This window comes from Episyrphus balteatus, chromosome 2 (assembly GCF_945859705.1).
Source record: "Episyrphus balteatus chromosome 2, idEpiBalt1.1, whole genome shotgun sequence".
NCBI classification, from domain to species: Eukaryota; Metazoa; Arthropoda; class Insecta; order Diptera; family Syrphidae; genus Episyrphus; species Episyrphus balteatus.
This window is the reverse complement of record NC_079135.1, coordinates 37,088,150-37,110,002: the sequence shown is the minus strand read 5'-3', so window position 1 is coordinate 37,110,002 and position 21,853 is coordinate 37,088,150. Positions and strand designations below refer to the sequence as shown.

Here is a 21,853-nt window from a genome sequence, read left to right as displayed (position 1 = left end):
GACAAAATACAAACAAAAACTCTGATTTAATTAGATTGTCTGTTCTGAAGCGCGACAACATTTAAGGACATTTGAAAAAAAAGAAGCGCCACAAAAAAATTGTTATGTTTGTTTACAATTTAAACATTATGAAACACTTACCTCTTACGAGACGTGTTTTGACTGCGAAATTAATACATTTCAGACAAGGAGTTTGAAAAATTATTATTTTTGTCGATTATTGTATTTAATGGAAGGTGTGTGCGTGCGTGTAATGCTCTAAGAATATGAGGCTTTGCTTAACAAAAAATCTCTTTCCTATCCTAATAGCTTTCATGTTAAAAATGTTTAGGTTTGAAAAACATTTAAAGTATTAAGACAGGCAACATTAAACAAGAGTAAATTTCCAATTGTTTAAAAGCATTCTTTGCCTTAAAGCTAAATTGAATTCTAAAAATAAATGTCTGGAATTAAGAAGATGATTTGAAAGGTTAGAAGATGCTTGAACTATTTTCGATTGTGTGCATTTCATTGAGTTCATTTTTGAGGAAAATTCTTACGAAATTTGGTAATGTATAGACTATGGAAAATACATTTTTAACTGAACTTAAAATATTTTAAAATAAAAGGCAACATTTAGTAATTCAATCAATGAAATGGACGCATCAGATTTGGTAAATATGTAAAATTAAGTACCTATTTTATTTGTTGAGTTAAGATGTCGTTTATCGCTATGTTCTTTAAACTTAGACGTTGGCAGAAGTGAAACTAATAATTAAAAAAAAAAAAAAATTCACTACGGTGTATGAGTACTTTTTTTTAAGTATCACAGTTTTTTTCCATTGCTCAGTAAGCATTTTTACTTGCGATTTAGGAACTAGGGGGTAAGTTTGGGATTCTTTCTGTCTATTTGTCTGCCTGTGTCTGGTCTGTATTTCTGTCTCTATCTCAAGCTACAGACTAAACCACTGAAGCGATTTTCTTCAAACTTAGTACAAAAGGGTTTTTAGTTATTAACTAGGGGGAAATTATTGTTTATTTTTTTTTAAATTCAATATTTGGAAAACGAACTTTTGATATTTCTTGAAATTTTGTTTCAAATATCGATTTAAATTACCCTTTTTATGGCATATGTACCTGCCATAATGCCATAATGGCTCCAGAAATTTTGAATTTTTTTTCTATAAATTTCTTTTCATTGAAGAAATTAAATGCATGCATTTTTGGTTTGGAGGTTTAAACCATTTAAAAAGATGTTTTGTAATTTCAATAAAAAATTTTATATGATTTTTTTACGTTTTACAAAATTTTTTATTTAATTAATTTAAAAATATAAACTTTTATGAATTTTTACCAAAAAACATTATTTTTTTCACATAACAGCAAGTAAATTGTTTGACTAACAATAATTATTGTTCGAATCTTTCACTTGATCTATAGAAGTGATAATAAGTGGTATGAGCTATAACATCAGAGGTCTGGGTTCGATTACCAGCATCCACCACGTAAAAGATCAAATAAAAACTTTTTTTAGGGGTACTACCTCTTGCGAGAAAATGCCAAAGCAATTGTCATGAAAAGTGTAGGCATCTCTGTTTTGCCGTTTGGGTCTTCAATCATGCCAAAACAATAATGTCAACCAATTATAGTAATAATAAATTGTCAATAGTCAATTAATAAATTATTATTAATTGGCTATTGACAAGTTTTCCCCTGTTAACTTAAATATTAAACTCTTTGGATTTATGTACTTATTTAATATTTTGCATTACACAATTAGGTATTTATTAATTTTAATAGCTTTAATAATATAATTATTCATTAATAGGTAAATCGAAATTGTATGTTCTACTTCGTGCAGATTAATGGATTAATTGACTTTTTGACTCATTAAAGTTATTCAATCTTATTGAAAATATCCCTAATAAAAAAAAAGCCAAATATTCTGCTTTTATTAAAAAATAGCCAAATATTCTGCTTCTATTTTTATTTGTAATTCAATTTGGAAATATATCCAATTGCGGAAAAATTTATAGAAACAAAAATAATTTGAATAAAACAACCCAATTGTACAATGTACATGAACAAAACTTAACGCCATTAATTAGTTGAAAGGACACGTATGCACAGATTTGTATTATATTTTTTATTTTAAAACCATGTTCACATACCTACACATGCATGGTGAAATTTTGAATGCGTTCATAACTGGCATTTTTTCAATAATAAATTATAATATTTGGATATGAACTTAAATAAAGCCTCTTATCTTCAGTCCATTGAAAATATTGATTACGAACTTTAATTTTTGTTGTTGTGTATATTTCAATTATTAATTAAAACCAAGCAAGTAAACTCGTTCAACAAAGTCGTGCATTATTTTAATTAAAAACAAAAAAAGGTGTGATAAAATTTTATAAAAACAACACATTAAAATTTACCCCTGGAGACGCACAGATTTATATTCGTTAAATTCGACCTTGTTTGAACCTAAATAGTCTGCAATGAATAACCTTAGTTTATATATATTGCGATAACAAGTTAACCTGAAAATATAAACTGTGTAATATAATTTTTACTCCAGACAAGCCTACGCCTAGGGTTGCCAATCTTAAACAAACATTTTAGAGGATCAAAAACAGATAAAAGGAGGTTTACATCATAGTCAAAGCAAATAACACTTAATTGGCACCAAAGACCATTTTAACACAGGTACCATCTCCAAACTTAAATGTAGATTGTAAAACTGTCTATTATTTATTTATTTATTTATTTAAATGTTTATTAGTTGATGAAGTCTTATTTTTCAAAAACTGTTAAATTTTTCTCTTTTTACTAATTTTATTTATTTAGCTTACTTTTATATTAAAGTAAAAAAATATACTTCAGAATTACTTCAGAAAAATTTTAAACATTGATTTCTATAAAAGAAAAAGTGCTTCGTTTGATTTTAGAAAAAAAATATATCTAAAAACTTTTTAACCTTAGCAAAAAGTTTAGAAAATTAAATTAAAATTTCAAATTTACTTGTACAGTGGTAACCCTATGCTTAACCCTTTGGGTGACATTATGGACGTGATGTCAAAACTTACATAAATAATGAAAATACAATTATTATCAAAAATTAATTAACACCCCAGTGCGTGGTAAAAAAAACTTTCACAATATTACAGTGCGGTGCACTTGGTTAGGCTCTTTTGATGAAAAATATTATTTTACAAAGATCTACGAAAAATATTTCACTAAACCAAATCATATCAATGTTTCAAGACGTGTATTCTATCAGCGTTGTTATTCATCAAATTAAAACCCTTTCAACATTCCTTTTATTAGAAAAAAAAAACCTCTTGGACACACTTTTCTGACATCAGTGCACACTGCAAAATCCCCCATTGTTTATATATAAATTTCAGTGGTTTTAACTTCGATCCCAAAATCCAAAAAAAAATACTACTAGTTTTGAAATTTTCAGATAAATCTCAAACGGCCGATTTCTGGAAATTTCTTTCCTAAGAATGCACATAAAATTAATGAGAAATCATTAGCCGATTCACTTAATTAATTTGCTTTATTATTTGAAAATAGAAATAGAAAAATAGTATTGCTGATTTGGCAACTCTGTTAAAATATTTTTTATAAATTTGGGAAAAACGTTGAGTTTGGGATAGAAAGCAAGAATAAAGAGTTTTCATGAAAAAAAAATTAGGTGAAAGGGTGTTTTTTTTTTCGAAAAGACACTAAAATCTCTGTAATTGGTCCCAAAAAGCCAGTGATTCATTTTATTTTTGGTTTTGATTACAAATTGAACGTTTATACTTAAGATGTTTTACACGAATTATTGGGACCAATTACAGATTTTAGTGTCTCTTCGAAAAAAAACACCCTTTCACCTAATTTTTTTTTCATGAAAACTGTTTATTCTTGCTTTCTATCCCAAACTCAACGTTATTACCAAATTTCGTTAGGGTGGCCCATCATTTTTGTTTTCAATCAAAAAAAAAAAAAAACACCCTTTTAACCATGATATACTTATAGACACTTTAGATTATTGTTTCTAATCTCAAAAGTAACATAATTGCTGAATTTCAATAGGGTACCCTATTATTACTTACTTTTTCCAATACACCCACATTTTCTATACATATAAAAAAAAACACCCTTTCACATGAAAAAAATTATATATTTACTTTATTCGTAATTCCCTTGGGAATATGTTATAAATCAAACATTTGTAAAAATTTTCACTGGTGTAACAATTTTGTCCCAGTTTTTGTGGTACTAATTCCGAATTTCTTTAAAAAAAAACATCGTTTCACTCAAGATAATTTTGTAGACTCTATTGATTCTTCGCTCTTATAACAGACATTAATTTTTCACCAAGTTTAAAATATTAACGAAATGTATGTGCCAGCTCTTATGACACCTTTCTCACACACAACTTAACCCCTCAACAAACACCCTTTCACCAAAAATAATTTTAAGAACTTTATGAATCCTTTGTCTCTGCTTTATCTAAAACCTTCATGCCGAATTTTATCAGTCTATCATGTTTTTGGTTATATTTTACATGTTGAAGTCAAAAACAAACACCCTTGTTTTTTATGTCATTAGATTCAGCATCAAAAAATACCTTCAAAACATGTGTCATATAGACAGACAACTTTTTTTCAGTATAATTTTGACCTTCACCCCCTCCCTCTTGTCGTCGAAAAATTACCCTTCCACCCAAATTATTATTATTCCAAAAGCAAACTTTTTGCCAAGTTTCATTAGTGTAACAATTTTAAATGCCTATTTTACCTTTAATAATTAATTAAAAAATAAAAAACAAAAAATATTTAAAACTGCAAAAGATTCATAAAATACGATAAATCCAGTGAACCGCAATGTATCAAATTAAATTCAAAAGCTGTTTAAAGGATTTCGGGTTGATTATCCTTTATCAGTATTATAAACTTATAACATTCTGAACTTTTTTTTTTCATTTTTTTTTCCAGATGTCTCACAGTTTAAACCGAAATCAGGATCCAGAGACGGCCATCCTGAATGGAATGCTCAAATTCGGTTGGATTAAAGGTGTTTTAATCCGATGCCTTCTAAATATCTGGGGGGTAATGCTGTTCCTTCGACTAAGTTGGGTCGTTGGCCAAGCGGGCATTGTAGAGGGTTTCTTATTAATACTGACAACTACCGCCGTCACAACAATTACAGCTTTGTCAATGTCTGCCATTAGCACGAATGGAGTAATTAAAGGAGGTAAAGTGACAGTGAGACCACAAAACCGACAACGGCAATGGGGCGGTTTTACAATCAGATCATTATCAGTTCGAATGTCGTCGTCCTTTAACCATATCTTTTGTATATCCCACAGGTGGGACATACTACATGATATCACGTTCCTTGGGGCCCGAGTTCGGTGGCTCGATTGGATTGATTTTTTCCTTAGCTAATGCCGTTGCATGTGCGATGTACGTTGTTGGATTCTGTGAATCAATGATGGATTTGTTGCGCTCCTTTGGGGCACAAATTGTCGATGGAGGAGTTCAGGATGTAAGGATTGTTGGCAGTATTACGATACTAATTCTTCTAGTTATTGTCGTTGTTGGCATGGAATGGGAGGCAAAGGTGAGTGTTGGATGAGGGTTGTGTTTCATGATAAATTGCAGATATTGATGTGTATATCGATGTATTTAGGCACAAATAGGACTTCTGATAATCCTGTTGATTGCTATTGCGGATTTCATGATTGGTACTCTTATTGGGCCGAAGTCGGATGAGGAGAAAGCAAAGGGGTTCCTTGGATATAATTGTGAGTAAAATTTTTTAATCTTCTATTGGAAGTGAACGAACTTTTTTTCTCCTTTTTTCTTTCGGCAGCAACTTTGTTTCAACAGAATTTATTTGCGGACTACCGGAAAGAAAAAAATATACAACACGATTTCTTTTCTGTTTTTGCAATATTTTTTCCCGCTGCTACTGGTATTTTGGCTGGAGCCAATATCTCTGGAGACTTGAAGGTAATAATATGAGAGGATTTTAATTAAATTTTCCCTTTTACATTTTATGGAAGTTTGGAGTATTGTGTTGAGTTGTGGAAATGTATCAAAGAAGTACTCGTAAGTAAAGTTGACAATAAATCCCAACTCGCCCCAATGTCCGCGAGGGTTTTGAAAAAAAAAAAAAAAAACGCACCATCAATGTCCATAAGCTTTTGTTTATTTTTGTGACTCGACAAGGTTTTTAAAATGTTACCTGTCTGTTTTTAAAACAGTTATCAAGGGATTTGTGTAAAAAAAAGGAAGTGATAATATGGACTTTTCAGTTAAGTATTGTTTTATTTATCTTTTGTCCAAAAATGGAACAGAGAGTTGTTCATGACTTTAAGTGTCAAAGAACCTACAATTTTATTATTTTCAAGGGCTTGAGTACATTAATTAAATGGATGGTCTTCTGAAATTTACTACCATTGGTTTTCACCTACTATTTTTAAAATACCCATTTTTTTACTGTAGTACTTGTTCTCATAGTAAAAGTTGCTTATCAATATAACTTTTAAGGTTTTCGCTGTTGCTTATCAATGTTAAACTATTAAAATAAAAAAAAAAGTGTTAGAAGTAGTTTTTGAAATTACGAAAATAGTTCAAGTTAAAGTGTGCCATTAGATTTATGTATATCGAAAGAATTTTTAGAAATTTGTTTTTGGAAAATTGTAGGAGCCATTTTTTCTTCGTTATCAAATTGTCAATTAAGTAACCTTTTAAAACGTATCCACATAATTATAAGAATAACCATAAAACAGGGGTCGAATTACCGCACACGGTTACGATCATACGTTAATGTTTTGTTTATTGTTCTCTCTATTCAATTGGTAGAAGAAGATAGGGACACATAGCAACCATACGTAAACGAACGTATGCCGTTCTTCGACCCCAGTTCTTTCGAGAAAAAATTGACAAAATTAAAAAGGCTCAACTTAGAGCATATTTTTTTGCCTTGAAATCTCAATAATTATTTTATTTACATTATTATTTTTAGTTTTTCGTCAAAATTCAATGAAAAAAATCTTCGATATACATATTTTTGTTTTGTTTTCGAAATTAAATAAAAAATGAGTAGCTACTGATTTGTAGAAAAAAAACTCGGTTTATTTGTCATTTGAATCTAAACATAAGCGTGTTTGTTCAACATAAATTTTTTAAGTTATTTCGTTTCAGCAAATGGCCCTCATTGTCTTTGGTAAAATTGAGTACAGTTCAAATTGTTCGTCATTTGATATTTTTATAAATACATAGTTAGACTATAACAATTCATTTTAAAAGTTTTAAAAAGAGTTTAATTTAAATATCAAAACTGAGAAAGAAAAACCAGTTTGTTTTATTTAATAATTTTTTTTTCTTAACTCCCAAAAGTTGGCGAACTTGCCGTTTGGAAAATATCTTATGACCCGTATGCATTGCGATTTGGATACGAATACCTTCTAAACGGTTAAAGCAATCAATTTGATGCCAAGGAATTTTTTGTAGAACGTTTAAGCCCCTACAAGAATATATCTTGCTAAATTGAAAATAATGAATTTTCAGTGAACTGGAAAATTTTTAAAAATATAAAATGTTTTTATAATTTTTTTTAACTTTGACCTCGAATATCTTTAGAATGGTTAGATTAATGAAAAAAGTTATCAAGACCTTTTTTGTGGAGCAATCAATTTCCAACAAGAATATGTCTTGCGCGTTTGATTATTATAATTTTTCAATTTGTTACAAAATTAAGAACAAAAAACGAATTTTTAAATATTTTCTCGATTTTTGGACCCCAAATATCTATTCAACTGTTAGATAAACGAAAAAAGTGTACAAGGCCTTTTTTGTAGAGCGTTCAATTTCCTACAAGAATATGAAAAGAAATTTGGTAAAAAGTCAATTAATAATAAAATTATTTTTTTTTAGTAGAAGTTTGATGTAAAAATGGAAAATTGCAAAGCGGAGGACCTTCCCATTAATATAAAGAGCTCATACTTGGTGTGTATATTCTAGAGGTGTCTAGCAATCGATTTTTCGGAGTACCTACCAAATCAAAAAAAAGAATTTCGATTTTTTTGACCCACCCTAATGCACATGTTTTTACATCAAACCAATGAAATCTGATCGGAAACTTGGAACTCATTTACATTGAAGAAAGTAAATTTTCCTAGAGCACGAAAAGAAACCCCGAAGAAAATGTTTTTTTTTTTTTTGGGCATCGCAAAATGTTGTTTTGGCTTCCTTTAAAGTTTAAAGCACAAAACTTCTAATATTTTCGAAAGTTGATAAACTTTACATTTGAAAACTGAAAGCTAAAAACATCAATTTTAAGTGAATAAAACCGAGTTCTCAAGTTGAAAATAAAAATGCACGAGTTGTTTTCAATTTTGAGTGCCCTAAGGGCCATTTTATTCACTATTACTCAACTTTTAGAAATATCTGAAGTTGGCAAGCTTGAGAGTCAACTCCAACTCGAAGATTTAAATCAAAAGTTGAAAATTCGTTTTATTCAACAATTTTTTTCTTAGCTCCCTAGTTCCAAACCCAAAGTTGCTCAACTTGTGGTTTTAAAAATATCCCTAGGCTATTTGTGACAGTTTATAAAACAATCTGTCAATTTTGAATATTACATATATTGGGCACTTTCAGGAAATATTAGGGACTAGATATTTAGACAACGTCATTTTCTGAACGGAAATTTGAGTAAATTGACTAAATTAGTTTGGAAGTAATGCTATTGTCAAATTTCGAAATTTATTTAAGAATTGTACCGGTCGCATGGCTAAGACACCAAATTTCACTTAACTGTAATGAATAAATAAAATTAATTATAACCGATAATGCACTTTTTAGTTGTTTTTCACACAAATAAATTTAATTTTGCTAAATTAATTCTTTAATTAAAAACAATCTGCTGTCATGTTGACAAAAAAAACTTTCCTAAATTTTTAGGGAAAATTTTCTTGCCTAACTTTCCAGTAAAGTCAACATTTTTGATCTTGACTATTACTTATACAGTCAATTTCAATGACGAAATTTGATATTCATGGCTTTGAAAACGCAGGAAGAAAGAAAACAAATAAATGTTAGTGTATTTTTGTATGTACCTTACCTTAAACGCGAAATGTATAATAAAAGAATAACATTGCAATATAAATGCCTACAGACTTACGAGTATTTGATTTGTCTCATTTTATGACTTGAGGCATTTCACTTATTCCAAATACAAATATTGCTCTTTTTTCCAGGAAACAATATCAGCTTCTCTCATTACAACATTTGGACCTGTTTCCTCTGAACTAAAAGTGATATGCCTGGCAAGAAAGCAATCACCTCTGTAAAATATTCCTTATTGAAATTTTGCTCTAAGGTATTACAGAGAGCTTGTTGAATTGCATGTTTGTTATTTTTATTCTCTTGTTGAATTAATATTTTATTCTCAGAATAAACTTTAGAAGTTGAAATCATGAATCAAATACATGAGTCCATCGATAATCTTGAGTGAAAGGGTGTTTTTTTTTTCAGAGCGAATGATCATTTATGTTGATAAATTGACAAAAAATCTATTACAAAATCTACACAAAATATGGTAATGCAACGAAATTTGGTTAAAATAAAATATTAAGGATAGAAAGTCTATAAAAATCAAAAGACATTTTCATTCGAAAGGGTGTTTTATTTTTGGGAAGGAACTAAAATCTGTTATTATTGCAGTTCTTTGTAACTGAGGTAACTAAGCTTTGATAATTATTTATACCTATTCCTCTTAAATTTATTTTGTCCACAAGCAGATCCATAGTCCGTTTATTTTTACTAAACTTAAAGTCAGTGAGATAGAACATCAAAACAGTTGTTATATCACACAATACGAACAAAGCAATTTTTGCGAATAAGATACACAATACAGAAACAGGATATAAAATTACCTATCATCATTAATGTTTATATACCAAACAACAAATATACTTACAACACATTTTTTTATTTGTTTTTCCTCTTTTAAGGATCCACAAAAATCGATTCCTAAAGGCACCATTCTAGCCATAATTATTACAACAGCAACATACTTGGTAATGGTTTTAATGGTTGGAGCGACTGTTGCACGTGACGCTACTGGCAATGTCACCGATACCGTTAATGGTTCCTATGCTTTTTTGGACTGTATACCAGGTAAAGAGCGTAGTAGTTTAGTTTCTGGTATTTTTGTTTCTTCATTTTGAAATGAAATTCTGTGAATTTCTGAAATTTCTTACTCATTTTATTGCCTTTAGGTAATTGCAGCTACGGTCTGGAGAATTCTTTTCAAGTAATTGAGTTAGTTTCTGGTTTCGGGCCATTAATCTATGCTGGGTGCTTTGCGGCAACACTATCGTCAGCACTTGCAAGTTTGGTATCTGCGCCAAAAGTATTTCAGGTAAGTTTTATTTTATATTTTATATAATCAAAGTATTTATGTATGTCATAATAAAATCATTAAGGCCCATTTGCTCATACTAGTCATAAATTCTAATCTTAGCTAGGTCGAACATAGTTCTTTAGTTCTACTTAGTTTATTCTACGTTTCTAAAAAATATTTAGGTTGATCCTAGCAATGATATACTTTCATGATATAAATAGCTGAGAACTTCAAATTTAATTGTCACATCGAAATAAATGTCAATTAATTAAATCAGTTTTTGAGCAATTTAGCAGTTAGAATACATTTTTTTTTTATATTTTAACATTTGTGGAATTTTATTGCAAGAAAAAAGCCTAAAATAGAGAAAGTGACCAAAAATATGTGATAAATCCGATTCTAAAAAATGTGTTCATGTGAATGTATTTGATCTGTAAATGTGTTTGTGTGTCAAAATATGTTTTGAAAATATGAAAAAAAATGATGAAAAGTGGTTAAAAATTTTGTGCGGGAAATTAAACCATTTTCTGATGATAAGGGGGTATGAAAATAAGTTAATTATTATTAGACTAATAGATTGCTCTTTATTTTGCAACCAAGATCATTTTTTAAGGAATATTACTTCTTTTTTTCTTAATTAATAATGCTTAAAAGTAACATAAAATCCTTAAGTTCTACTATTTCTTCCCCCTAAGTTATGTTAAACTTAGAGGAATTTATGACACAATTTGAAGTTCTTGCAAACCGCTATGAAGAACTTAAGGGTTTATGTTTCACATAAATATTTAAGACTCGTTTCAGCAAATGGGCCTAAGGCCCATTTGCTCATACTAGTCATAAATTCTAATCTTAGCTAGGTCGAACATAGTTCTTTAGTTCTACTTAGTTTATTCTACGTTTCTAAAAAATATTTAGGTTGATCCTAGCAATGATATACTTTCATGATATAAATAGCTGAGAACTTCAAATTTAATTGTCACATCGAAATAAATGTCAATTAATTAAATCAGTTTTTGAGCAATTTAGCAGTTAGAATACATTTTTTTTTTTATATTTTAACATTTGTGGAATTTTATTGCAAGAAAAACGCCTAAAATAGAGAAAGTGACCAAAAATATGTGATAAATCTGATTCTAAAAAATGTGTTCATGTGAATGTATTTGATCTGTAAATGTGTTTGTGCGTCAAAATATGTTTTGAAAATATGAAAAAAAAAAAATGATGAACAGTGGTTAAAAATTTTGTGCGGGAAATTAAACCATTTTCTGATGATAAGGGGGTATGAAAATAAGTTAATTATTATTAGACAAATAAATTGCTCTTTATTTTGCAACCAAGATCATTTTTTAAGGAATATTACTTCTTTTTTTCTTAATTAATAATGCTTAAAAGTAACATAAAATCCTTAAGTTCTACTATTTCTTCCCCCTAAGTTATGTTAAACTTAGAGGAATTTATGACACAATTTGAAGTTCTTGCAAGCCGCTATGAAGAACTTAAGGGTTTATGTTTTACATAAATATTTAAGACTCGTTTCAGCAAATGGGCCTAAAAATTGAAGACGATTTTGTAGAAATATATTTTTTTTGTATAATACGACTAGGTATATAAAAATATTTTAAGAATTATAGTAGAGTAACTAAAGCAAATTATTAGGGAACCCGGCCGAACAGCTTTGATTTTGACGATTTTTTTTTTCAAACGTAGGTAATTAAAAATACTTTAAAGTCTATAGATTAAAAATTTCCGGTGTTGCCGTATTGTTTTTTTTAAATTAAAATTAATTTTTTTTTAACAAAACCATTTTTTTGCTTAAATTTAATAAAACAATTAATTAAACAAAAAATAATTTAAGGAAAATATATAAAAGGCAGTAAGGGACAATCTTCCATCGTTTAAGCGATAAATGCAATTTTCTAACATTCTGACCTCAAACACAAAAAAAAATATTTTGAAAACAACGGCAACACCTACAATATTTTAAAATACATTTTAAAAAAGCCAGAAGCTCATTCATATCTCTTAAATTTAAATCCACTAAATTTAATCGAGACTTTTTGAAAAAATTAGAAAAATTTAAAATGACTTTTTTCCAAACTTTTTCTAATAAAATATGAATTTATTTAAAAAAAATTTTTGGCCATAAATATTATCAGTTGAATTTCGAAGCAAAAAAGGTAAAATATATCACACTTTTGAAAAAAAAAATGAAAAATTACTTCAATTTCAATGGTTTTTTTTTTATTAAAACTGAATGTTTGCATTGGAATAATTAATTTTCTCAAAGACTGTGGTAAATATTACCTTTAAATTTTTGCTATTTAACTTTCAACAGTAAGGGTTATTAAATGAATAAAAAATAATTTTATGTTTAGATGTTGAACTTTAAAAAAAAAATAAGTTATTTTTGAAAATAAATGCATTTTATATTACGACCAAGTTTAAAAAACGACATGTTAAAATTTTTTCAATAATTTTTTTTTTCAAAAATCTGAGTTCAATTACCATTCTTTCAAAAGCCGTTCATTCAATTAACTTAATTTTAATTTTACATTTATGACTAAGCTTCTAGCTTTTAAAAAATGTTTATTTGAATATTGTAGGTATTGCCGTTGTGTTCAAATATTTTTTTTTGTGTTTGAAGTCAATTAATAAGAAAATTGCATCTATCGCTTGAACTATGGAAGATTGTCCCTCACTCCCATATATTTTTTTTCCTTGAACTTCCTAGGCAATCTTTTGGCATCAATTAATTTATGAAATTTAAGTAAAATTTTTGAAAAAAATTTGTTTTTGTTCACAAAAATCTTCAATTAAATTTAAAAAATCAAAACGGCAACACCGGCAATTTTTAATCTATAGACTTTAAAGTATTTTTAATTACCGAAGTTTGAAAAAAAGATCATCAAAATCTAAGCTGTTCGGCCGGGTTCCCTAATATTTCCAATTTTTGAGCTTTAGTTACTCCACTATTATCCCAAAATATTTTGTATGAAATTTGAATACTTAAAATTCTTCCTAGCAAAAAATTAAAAATTATTTTTTAGAAATTAATTGATTCAAGAGTCATGAAAAAAACCAGCCTTTATTTCCCTTTATTACACAAAAGGATCATTACATTTTATGATATGATATAAAATTAAATGGGTGATAAAATCTAACTTAGCCAAAAGTCACCAATTCTATTTTAATAGAAGTTCTAAACCAAAATGAATAGAAACAAAAATAGAAATATAAAAGGAACAAATTAAGCTATTTAGTCAAATTGTCAAAACAATCAATAAAAATCCCTTTTCTTGCTTCGAATAAAAGTTAATGCATTCAACTCATGAACTCATCCAATAACATATTTAATTTATATTTATATCTTTCTTTCTTCTTCTCTTCCACTGTTTCTCTTATGTTACTGTGCTACCAACACACTATAACATTAGGCTCTTTGTAAGGACGAACTTTATCCAAAAATTGTTTGGTTTGCAAAAGGATTTGGCAAAAATAACGAACCAGTTCGTGGTTACGTTCTAACTTTTTTTATCGCCATTGGGTAAGTTAACGCCGCTACCGGCAGCCGGCCGAAGGGTGAAATAAATATGTTATTTGTTTTGGTTTTTGTTTACTTTTCTTCACATACTTTATACTTAAATATTTACAGATTCATCTTGATTGGCGAACTTAATTTGATAGCTCCCTTGATTTCGAATTTTTTCCTTGCTGCTTATATGTTAATTAATTTTAGTACATTCCATGCAAGTTTGGCACAACCCGTCGGATGGAGACCAACTTTCAAGGTAATTTTTCGTATATATGTAATACATAGATACCTCAAAAAAAACTTATCTTATTTTTTTCACCACTTTTAGTATTACAACATGTGGCTAAGTTTGATTGGTGCAGTCTTGTGTGTTGCTGTTATGTTCCTGATATCTTGGTGGACTGCACTTATAACATTTGTTGCTGTACTTGCATTGTACTTAATCGTATCGTATCGAAAACCGGACGTTAATTGGGGTTCAACAACTCAAGCTCAAACTTATAAAAATGCTCTTATATCGGTGCAGCAGCTAAACAATGTCGAAGAACATGTCAAAAACTACAGGCCACAGGTGAGTTTTTGTTTTTTTGTTTAATTGAACATTCTTTTTATTCATTATAAAGCTTATAATATTAGGGTGAAATAACGAATATATTGATAGGTACTTAACTTGTACTTGACAACTCTATCATTTCACTGCAGATTTTTAATGCATTTTTTTTAAAGTAATAAGAAGAAAGTCGGGAGTCAAAGTGAATTAATTTTTAAATTAATTGAAATTCTTGAGCTATTTAAAAGCATATCGCATAGTAAGCGTTTTTTGATGCCGCGTTGATATTTTCTTACTGTTAGTGTCCCGTTTTCGAAATACAGACCTACATATTTATTGATGTTTCGAAAAATTCAAAAAAATTTAGATTTTTTTTGAAAAACCGAAAAATTTAATCTTTGCTTTTGATTTTTATTGAAAATAAAAAAATGTTTACAAAAAAAAACCGTTATTAATGATTTTCAAAAAAAAAAAATCATCAACAGAAAGCATGATTATTATTGTACCTATAAAATTTTTCTTATTCAAATCGCTATAGCCGTTTCAAGGAAAATGCATTATTTGAAAACGTTACATATATCGGAGGTAGGTATTCGTTCTAAGCTAAATATAAAAACAAATAAAAACAAAATTTTCAGAGTTCCATAAAAAATCATCCGTATCAAATTTGAAATTCGTCAACCCGTATTTTCTTTAACAAAAATGTATTAACATTTAAAGTCAGTGGAACATTACTACTGTGGAACTACTGGGCCGCAAAAAAAGTAAAACTAGAATTTTTATAAAACAGATTTATAAAAATAAGAAGAATTGTAACATTAATGCTTTCTTCCTGATACCTAGAATCTCTTTATTACTACCATTTTTTTTTCACCAGAACAAGGCGTAAGTTAGGCTGGATCTAATTTTTCTTAATAATAAAAATATCTGCTCGCATCCGAAGGTTGTGTGAAATTTGCAAAAGATTTTATAGCAATTTAAAATTGTCCTAAATCTGACCGAAAAAGACTTATAAAATTCGATCATATCCACTTTATAGAAATTTGGAACAAAAATCTCATGCCTCCATTTCCATATCATTCGACATTTTTCTATTTTTATAAAAAAAAAAAAAAATACAAAGAATGCCATACATAGGGCATTCATGATTTAACTTACCGTTGGGTTAAATCAGAACATTCGCTTCCTAATTCACGAGATCGTATTAACTCATAATAACTTTTAGCTCCCAAACAAACTGTCGAAAAAATTTAGCCGAGCTAAAATTTATCTGAAATAATGTGTATGGGAACTAAAATTTAGGTCGTATCTGTGTACCAGGCTTTAAGCTCAAAACTACTATCAAAAATGTCGAAGGCCGCAAAGTTATTCGTTGTGGGCCTCAAGTTTGACATGCATGTTGTAGGTAGTTTATTTTTGTTAAAAAAAAAATTTCAAAAATTAAAAAAAAAAAAATTATGAGGTGCCAATTGTTTAAAACTATTATAAGACACAATAATAACAGATATAAAATAAAATCATCTAGAAGCAAAAAAAAGTGTACAAAAATAAATACTTAAAAAACCCAAAAATATTTTTTGAAAATTTTACAAAATTTTAATATTTCTACTCAAACGCTTCTAAGTAAGCCATTTAAGAGCAAGTCAGAAATCCAGAAAACGGTTCTATGACAAGTACCTACAGTTAATAAGATTTTCCATATTGTTCATATTTAACGTTAATTTTGGTTCTAAAAATAAAATTTCAATTTTCCCTCCTTAGAACAGTTAAATAAGACGAAAATTCAGAAGAATAAATAATAGGTATTTTAAAGATTTTATGTTTGACGGATGGTCCTTAAACCGTCAATTTTACTTTATATATTTAATATTTTTTTAATTTAAGCCATGTTTTATTGGTAACTCTGTACAATACCACCCTAAATAAAGTTTTACACGGTTAACAAATACAAATGATTTCTGAGGATATATAAAAAATAAAAGTATTCGTTTGTTGTGGTTAACAAGAAAACAATTTTTCTATAATTACTCATTTTTGAACTCTTTTTTGCATTTGCACTATGCCATTTTAGTTTTCAAATATGCATTAACCACCAAAATTGCGCTTTTTAATGAATCTGAAAAATCTTTAATTTAATAAAAACATTAATTTCCTTATAGATTTTGGTACTTTCCGGTCTGCCAAATACACGTCCAGTACTCGTAGACTTTGCCTACATGCTGACAAAAAACCTATCACTATTAGTTTGTGGTCACGTTTTGCGCGGTTCAAGCTCCCAGAGATATCGAAACTATTTGCAGGAACGCGCCAGCTCATGGTTTCGTAAACATCGTGTCAAGGGTTTTTATTCCCTTGTCGATGGAGAGGATTTTGAAGCTGGCTCCAAGGCTTTAATGCAGGTACATTCTAGCACATTCATCATTTCCAAATCACATAATTTTACATTTTCTGATTGAAAACACACACACTCAGGCATCCGGAATTGGAAAACTAAAGCCAAATATCTTGTTGCTGGGCTATAAAACCGATTGGCAGACATGCGAACGAAAGGATTTGAATTTATACTTCAACATAATGCACAAAGTAAGTTAGCCCTATAGTCGTTCTATGTTTAGAGGCGATAATTAGAAATCATTTCACAAAAATTGAAAGAGAGAGAGACAGAGATTATTCTTTATTCAATTTTATTTGATTGCAGGCACTTGATATGTATTTATCGGTTGCAATACTTCGCGTTTCAAATGGTTTGGATTGTTCGCAAATTCTTGGAGATGAGAGTAATACACAGCGTAACATTATGGAAGTACCGCGAACTTTGCAACCCAATGAAAGTTCAACTGATTTGAATGCGGTCGATAAGAGTGCTCATAATGGACTTGGCGGTAGTATGGATTCGTTGAGTAGAAATGTTTCACAAGGTAAGTTTTTTGCTATTGAAAAAGGTTATAAGTTTAGTGTGTGTTTGTGTGTGTATGTGGCTTCTTTGTAAACAATTTCCATTACCTGATGTGTTCAATATTCCTGAAAAATTTGAATAAAGAAGAACTCAATTAATAGCTCCAATTCTTGGTTTATTGACAAAGCTCTCAACTTCTAAGCTCTGAATACCTACCTGACTGTGCGGAAATGATCTGCGGTGCATAGGTGCACTCTATAAAAGTTAATTCCACGAAAAATATTATGTACTGAAAATTTACTTAAAAGGTATTTCTGTTTGTTGTTTGAATGGAAAAAGTTTTGTGCATTTTCTGACAGTCAAACGAAGTAAAAGTGAATTAAATATGAATACCGGAAGTTGGCACCAAACAAATTTCATTCTTTCATTTGCAGTGGTATAAATGGAAATTACCAAAGCAGACTCATTTTTCGCATAATCTTTAGCCACAAACCCAACAAAAGAGGAAGTTTTGTAAAAGTTTTTCTCTTCAAAAAATTCTTTGCATAAACTGAATTTATGCTTGGAAACTCAGCAAATGACATTAAATTTGAAATTTTTGTTCTGCAAGATTGCTTTTACTTTATTAACGAGAAAAAATTGATTTCACAACCATAGCAAATTATTGTGTGTGATTTCTCAAATTCAATCATAGTAATCAAAAGATTATGCTAATGGCATTCCAGGTTTTCCATTTTCCTACTCTCAACCAACACCTTGATTAATGATTTCCGTACCTTTTGTTTTGTTAGAAGGAGCTTATGATGATTTGTTATTTTATTTGAAAGGCACTCGCATACTTAACTATTACCAATAAAAAGCTAAGACTTTGGTTAGAATTGGCGATTACCATCAATTGCCATTAATTTTTCGGTTGAATTTTCCAAGACGGTTCGGTGGTGGTGGTGTGGCATTGCTGAAGAACGATAAAGTAATTAAGTTATTCTTAGAATTCGTATTTCTATAGTTAAAATTAGCAAATCTCTGTTTCGAATGTTTAATGTTAATTTTCATTTAGTGACCATAGCGATGGCAATAGTCAATTAATTTTTGTTAGACACGAATAATAAATTAGTTGTGGCATTTTTCAAGCAGAAAGAGGTTTATAATTAACTACCTTGATTTTGGTGAATGCAAAAAATAAAAGACGATTTGTTATTTTAATTGATTTATTTTGGTTGATTTTGTTTAAATTCAAAGATTGTTAGTGGATTTTTTCAAAGCGTAAGTTTAACTTTTTGGTCTTTTATCAAAATTTTATCAATTTTAAAAACGTGTGTTAGATGTACCCAGAATAAATTGCAATAAATGATATTAGTATTTTGCATATTAACAAAGATTTATTTTCAAATATGTGTATTTTTTGTACGAAATGTATGTAATTGTAAGTACCAGAGGCGTACATACGTCCAGCTACTGGGGCCCAGGGGCAAGACTTAATTTGGGGGCCCCTTTCCTCTTTATTTTTTCTTTTTAAGAAAATGAAAGTTTCTTTTTATTTTTTTTTTACCTTATTCAACATTTTGAAGCTCCTATCGGTCTGTTTTTGTTTAAATTTGAAGTTTAATAAGTGCGCTTCCAGTTCCTTGTACTAATGGAGAAAAGTTTAAAAATTACTTTCTTGAAATTTTTTTTTGTCACTGATTGTAGCTTTGAGCTTTTTAAACAAAACCTTGGATATTTTCAAAATTCTGGATTTTTTTCAAAATTTCTCCATTGGCTTGAGCATTACGGAAGGGCACTTTTAGTATTACTCATAGGAGGTACAAAGTTAATTTTTGCACAGCAAATTACCATTTAACTAGCTAAAATTCATGAGATTGAAATTTTTTGATGAAGTATCCGCCAAAGTAAGGAACGTGAATAAGCTTGTTGGAGATAATCAAATGGTGATCCTTAAAATAGAACATATTGCTGCTTGATTACTAGAAACACATCCTATTTATTTTTCTTGGCCTCTTAAATTAAAGATGTCAAAATTTTAATTTAAATATGGATGTTTATATTTTTTTTTTTGGGGACCCATAACATTTATTTATTTATTTTTATGGTAAGCCAACAATGCAATACGCAAAAAGGCCTTTAATTTGTATTTTTTTTTTATGTTTTTCGTCCTTTACATTAGTATCATAGTTAAAAATAGGAACCTGAGTGAACATTATATCTTTTTGCTTCTTTATTTTGCTTATGTTAACAAGTTTATTCCTCACATAATCTTCCTTGGGGCCCCTTCATCTGTTGGGGCCTCGGGGCACTGCCCCGGCTGCCCCAATGGTGTGTACGTCCCTGGTAAGTACAAAAAAATATATGTAAACCATAGCTGAAGAAGTTTTTGGGGTATATGGATAAATTTTTTTCCGATTAGATTCACATTTTTCGGATTAGAATAGAATAAAAATAAATACCGTTCTCATGAATTCTTCTTTCCTCAAGTGATTTGTGAAGAATTTTTCTGAAATTCCCAAATCTTTGATAAACGAAATTCAGAAACCATTCAAGGAGTCAAATGAGTCCGAGAAATTCATTCCACAAGATATTTATAATTTCTTTACCCGGATTTTGAAAAGCTTTTGGTTAGGTTTCATTAATAAAAAGAAAAAAGGAATTACTAAATTTTTTTTTTAGTAAAACAACTACATGAAGTTTCAACTCTCAAACACAATTTCTCGCAATTACATTTGAATTTGATTTATTTTACACAGATTGGCATTTTTTATACATTATTCTAAAGTACTTTTTTTACTTAAAACTTTTAATTTTCTTTGTGTGTGAAACAAAATTTTTCTTTTATATAAAATTAACTAAAAATGAAAAAATGCAATTTATTTAAATACATATCCACTTAATATATGTTTAGTTTTAGTTTGTTTACACTTTTTCATAAATTGAAATTGATGAGTGAGAGTTCTTTTCTGATTCAATATTTGCCATACACATGTCGCTTTGATGATGAACAAAATTTTATGAATGATGCATCTACACAAACATAATGGATGATGGATGCTTTTAAGCAATCAAACAAAGTGAACTAATGGTGTCATTTAATTACCCAAAAACATGATTTTTTAATGAGTTGAAAGACTTATTTGAACACTTCAAAGTAAATATAAATTGCAGATGTTTTGTGAAAATTCCAATATTATAGATGCAGACTATTATAATTTTCAATGACATCCATTAAAATAGTTGCCCGAAGGAAATTAAAAAAATTGTGTAAATATTGAATTTAACTAGACCCAAATAACCAATTGTTGCACAAAAGTTGCAAGGACACACTTAACAAAAAAAAAAGTATTTGTAAAAAGTCAAAATTAAAAATCTGTTTAATAACTTGGCCGCATATATTTTGAGAATATCTTTCTTGAAATTTGTGCTGGAGTATGTATTGTTTATTCAAACTATATCAATTAAATTTGACTTTATAAATACAAAAATTAAAAAAATATATATTTCGTTATGCATGTGTTATGCCTTAAATTAAAAATAATAATTATTTTAGAAACAATAAAAAAAAAAGAAATTTAATTCATCTTTATTTTTTCTATTTACATATTTCTTGCATGCAAATATCAAAAACAAAAACAAAAAATTAAATTGTAAATACACCCAGGTCAAGATGGACAAACACAGGATCCCAATGAAAATGGCCTGAAATTAATAAAAAGTGAGTAGCATGAATGTTTTTAAATCTTTAATATAATCTTTATAATATTATATATATTTTTTATTTATTTAATTATGCCTGCTACTAAAAAAAAAATGCACCAAACTGGCACAAATCCCACTCCCAAACAATAAATATTATCCTATATCCACAATTCAATCCAATTAGTGTTTAAAATCCCACTAATACGCATCACGTTTCATGATGAAGGTAATAAAGTTTTATTTATTTTAAGCTTAACTAAATCAATCAATTAAAAATGCAAATAATTACTATAAATTTATTTTTAGTTTGAATTAGTATTTTTATATGTTTATTTTTAAACATAAATTTTACACTTATATTAATTTATTTTTGTCCTTTACTAACTATTAAATATTTATTTTGATAGAATTTTGTGAAAATGGACATTTTTGTGTTTTGATTTTTTATATATTTATTTGGATCAGAAACTATGACATTATTTTCAGTAAAATAAATGCACCAACGTGATCTAGAGTAAGAAACACATACCTAAAGTTCGTTATTCACAAGAACTAACATGTGAAATTTACGCTTTAAAAGTATGCAATTTAATTTGTTATATTAAAATGCATTTTTAGAAAATACATAAAAAAATAGAAACCGATTTTTAAAAATTCATTAAAAAATATTTTTAATTTACTTTTATAAGAAATTTAATAATTTCCTTAATGGTTTTGACCTCCAAGTGAAGTATGCCATGTAATTGTTTGTTTTGCAAAATATTTAAACTAAAAAATTTTAGATTTTTAAAAT

The 21,853-nt window shown here is 28.5% G+C and overlaps 1 protein-coding gene across 5 annotated transcripts in view; it reads left to right on the top strand.

Annotated features, from left to right (window-relative positions):
- LOC129911948 (bumetanide-sensitive sodium-(potassium)-chloride cotransporter) overlaps positions 1-21,853 on the top strand; it is a 195,042-nt gene that overhangs the window by 160,400 nt on the left and 12,789 nt on the right. For 3 of the 5 annotated variants that reach the window (XM_055989981.1, XM_055989979.1, XM_055989980.1), the window contains 14 exons: positions 4,977-5,235; positions 5,351-5,604; positions 5,674-5,788; positions 5,857-5,996; positions 10,004-10,169; positions 10,271-10,413; positions 13,830-13,939; positions 14,048-14,183; positions 14,256-14,498; positions 16,637-16,876; positions 16,950-17,060; positions 17,176-17,395; positions 21,023-21,076; positions 21,245-21,286. In XM_055989981.1, the coding sequence (XP_055845956.1) occupies positions 4,977-5,235; positions 5,351-5,604; positions 5,674-5,788; positions 5,857-5,996; positions 10,004-10,169; positions 10,271-10,413; positions 13,830-13,939; positions 14,048-14,183; positions 14,256-14,498; positions 16,637-16,876; positions 16,950-17,060; positions 17,176-17,395; positions 21,023-21,076; positions 21,245-21,286 (2,233 nt within the window). The remainder of the gene's footprint in view (positions 1-4,976; positions 5,236-5,350; positions 5,605-5,673; positions 5,789-5,856; positions 5,997-10,003; positions 10,170-10,270; positions 10,414-13,829; positions 13,940-14,047; positions 14,184-14,255; positions 14,499-16,636; positions 16,877-16,949; positions 17,061-17,175; positions 17,396-21,022; positions 21,077-21,244; positions 21,287-21,853) is intronic. The other 2 variants (XM_055989982.1, XM_055989983.1) reach the window with 2 other exon arrangements.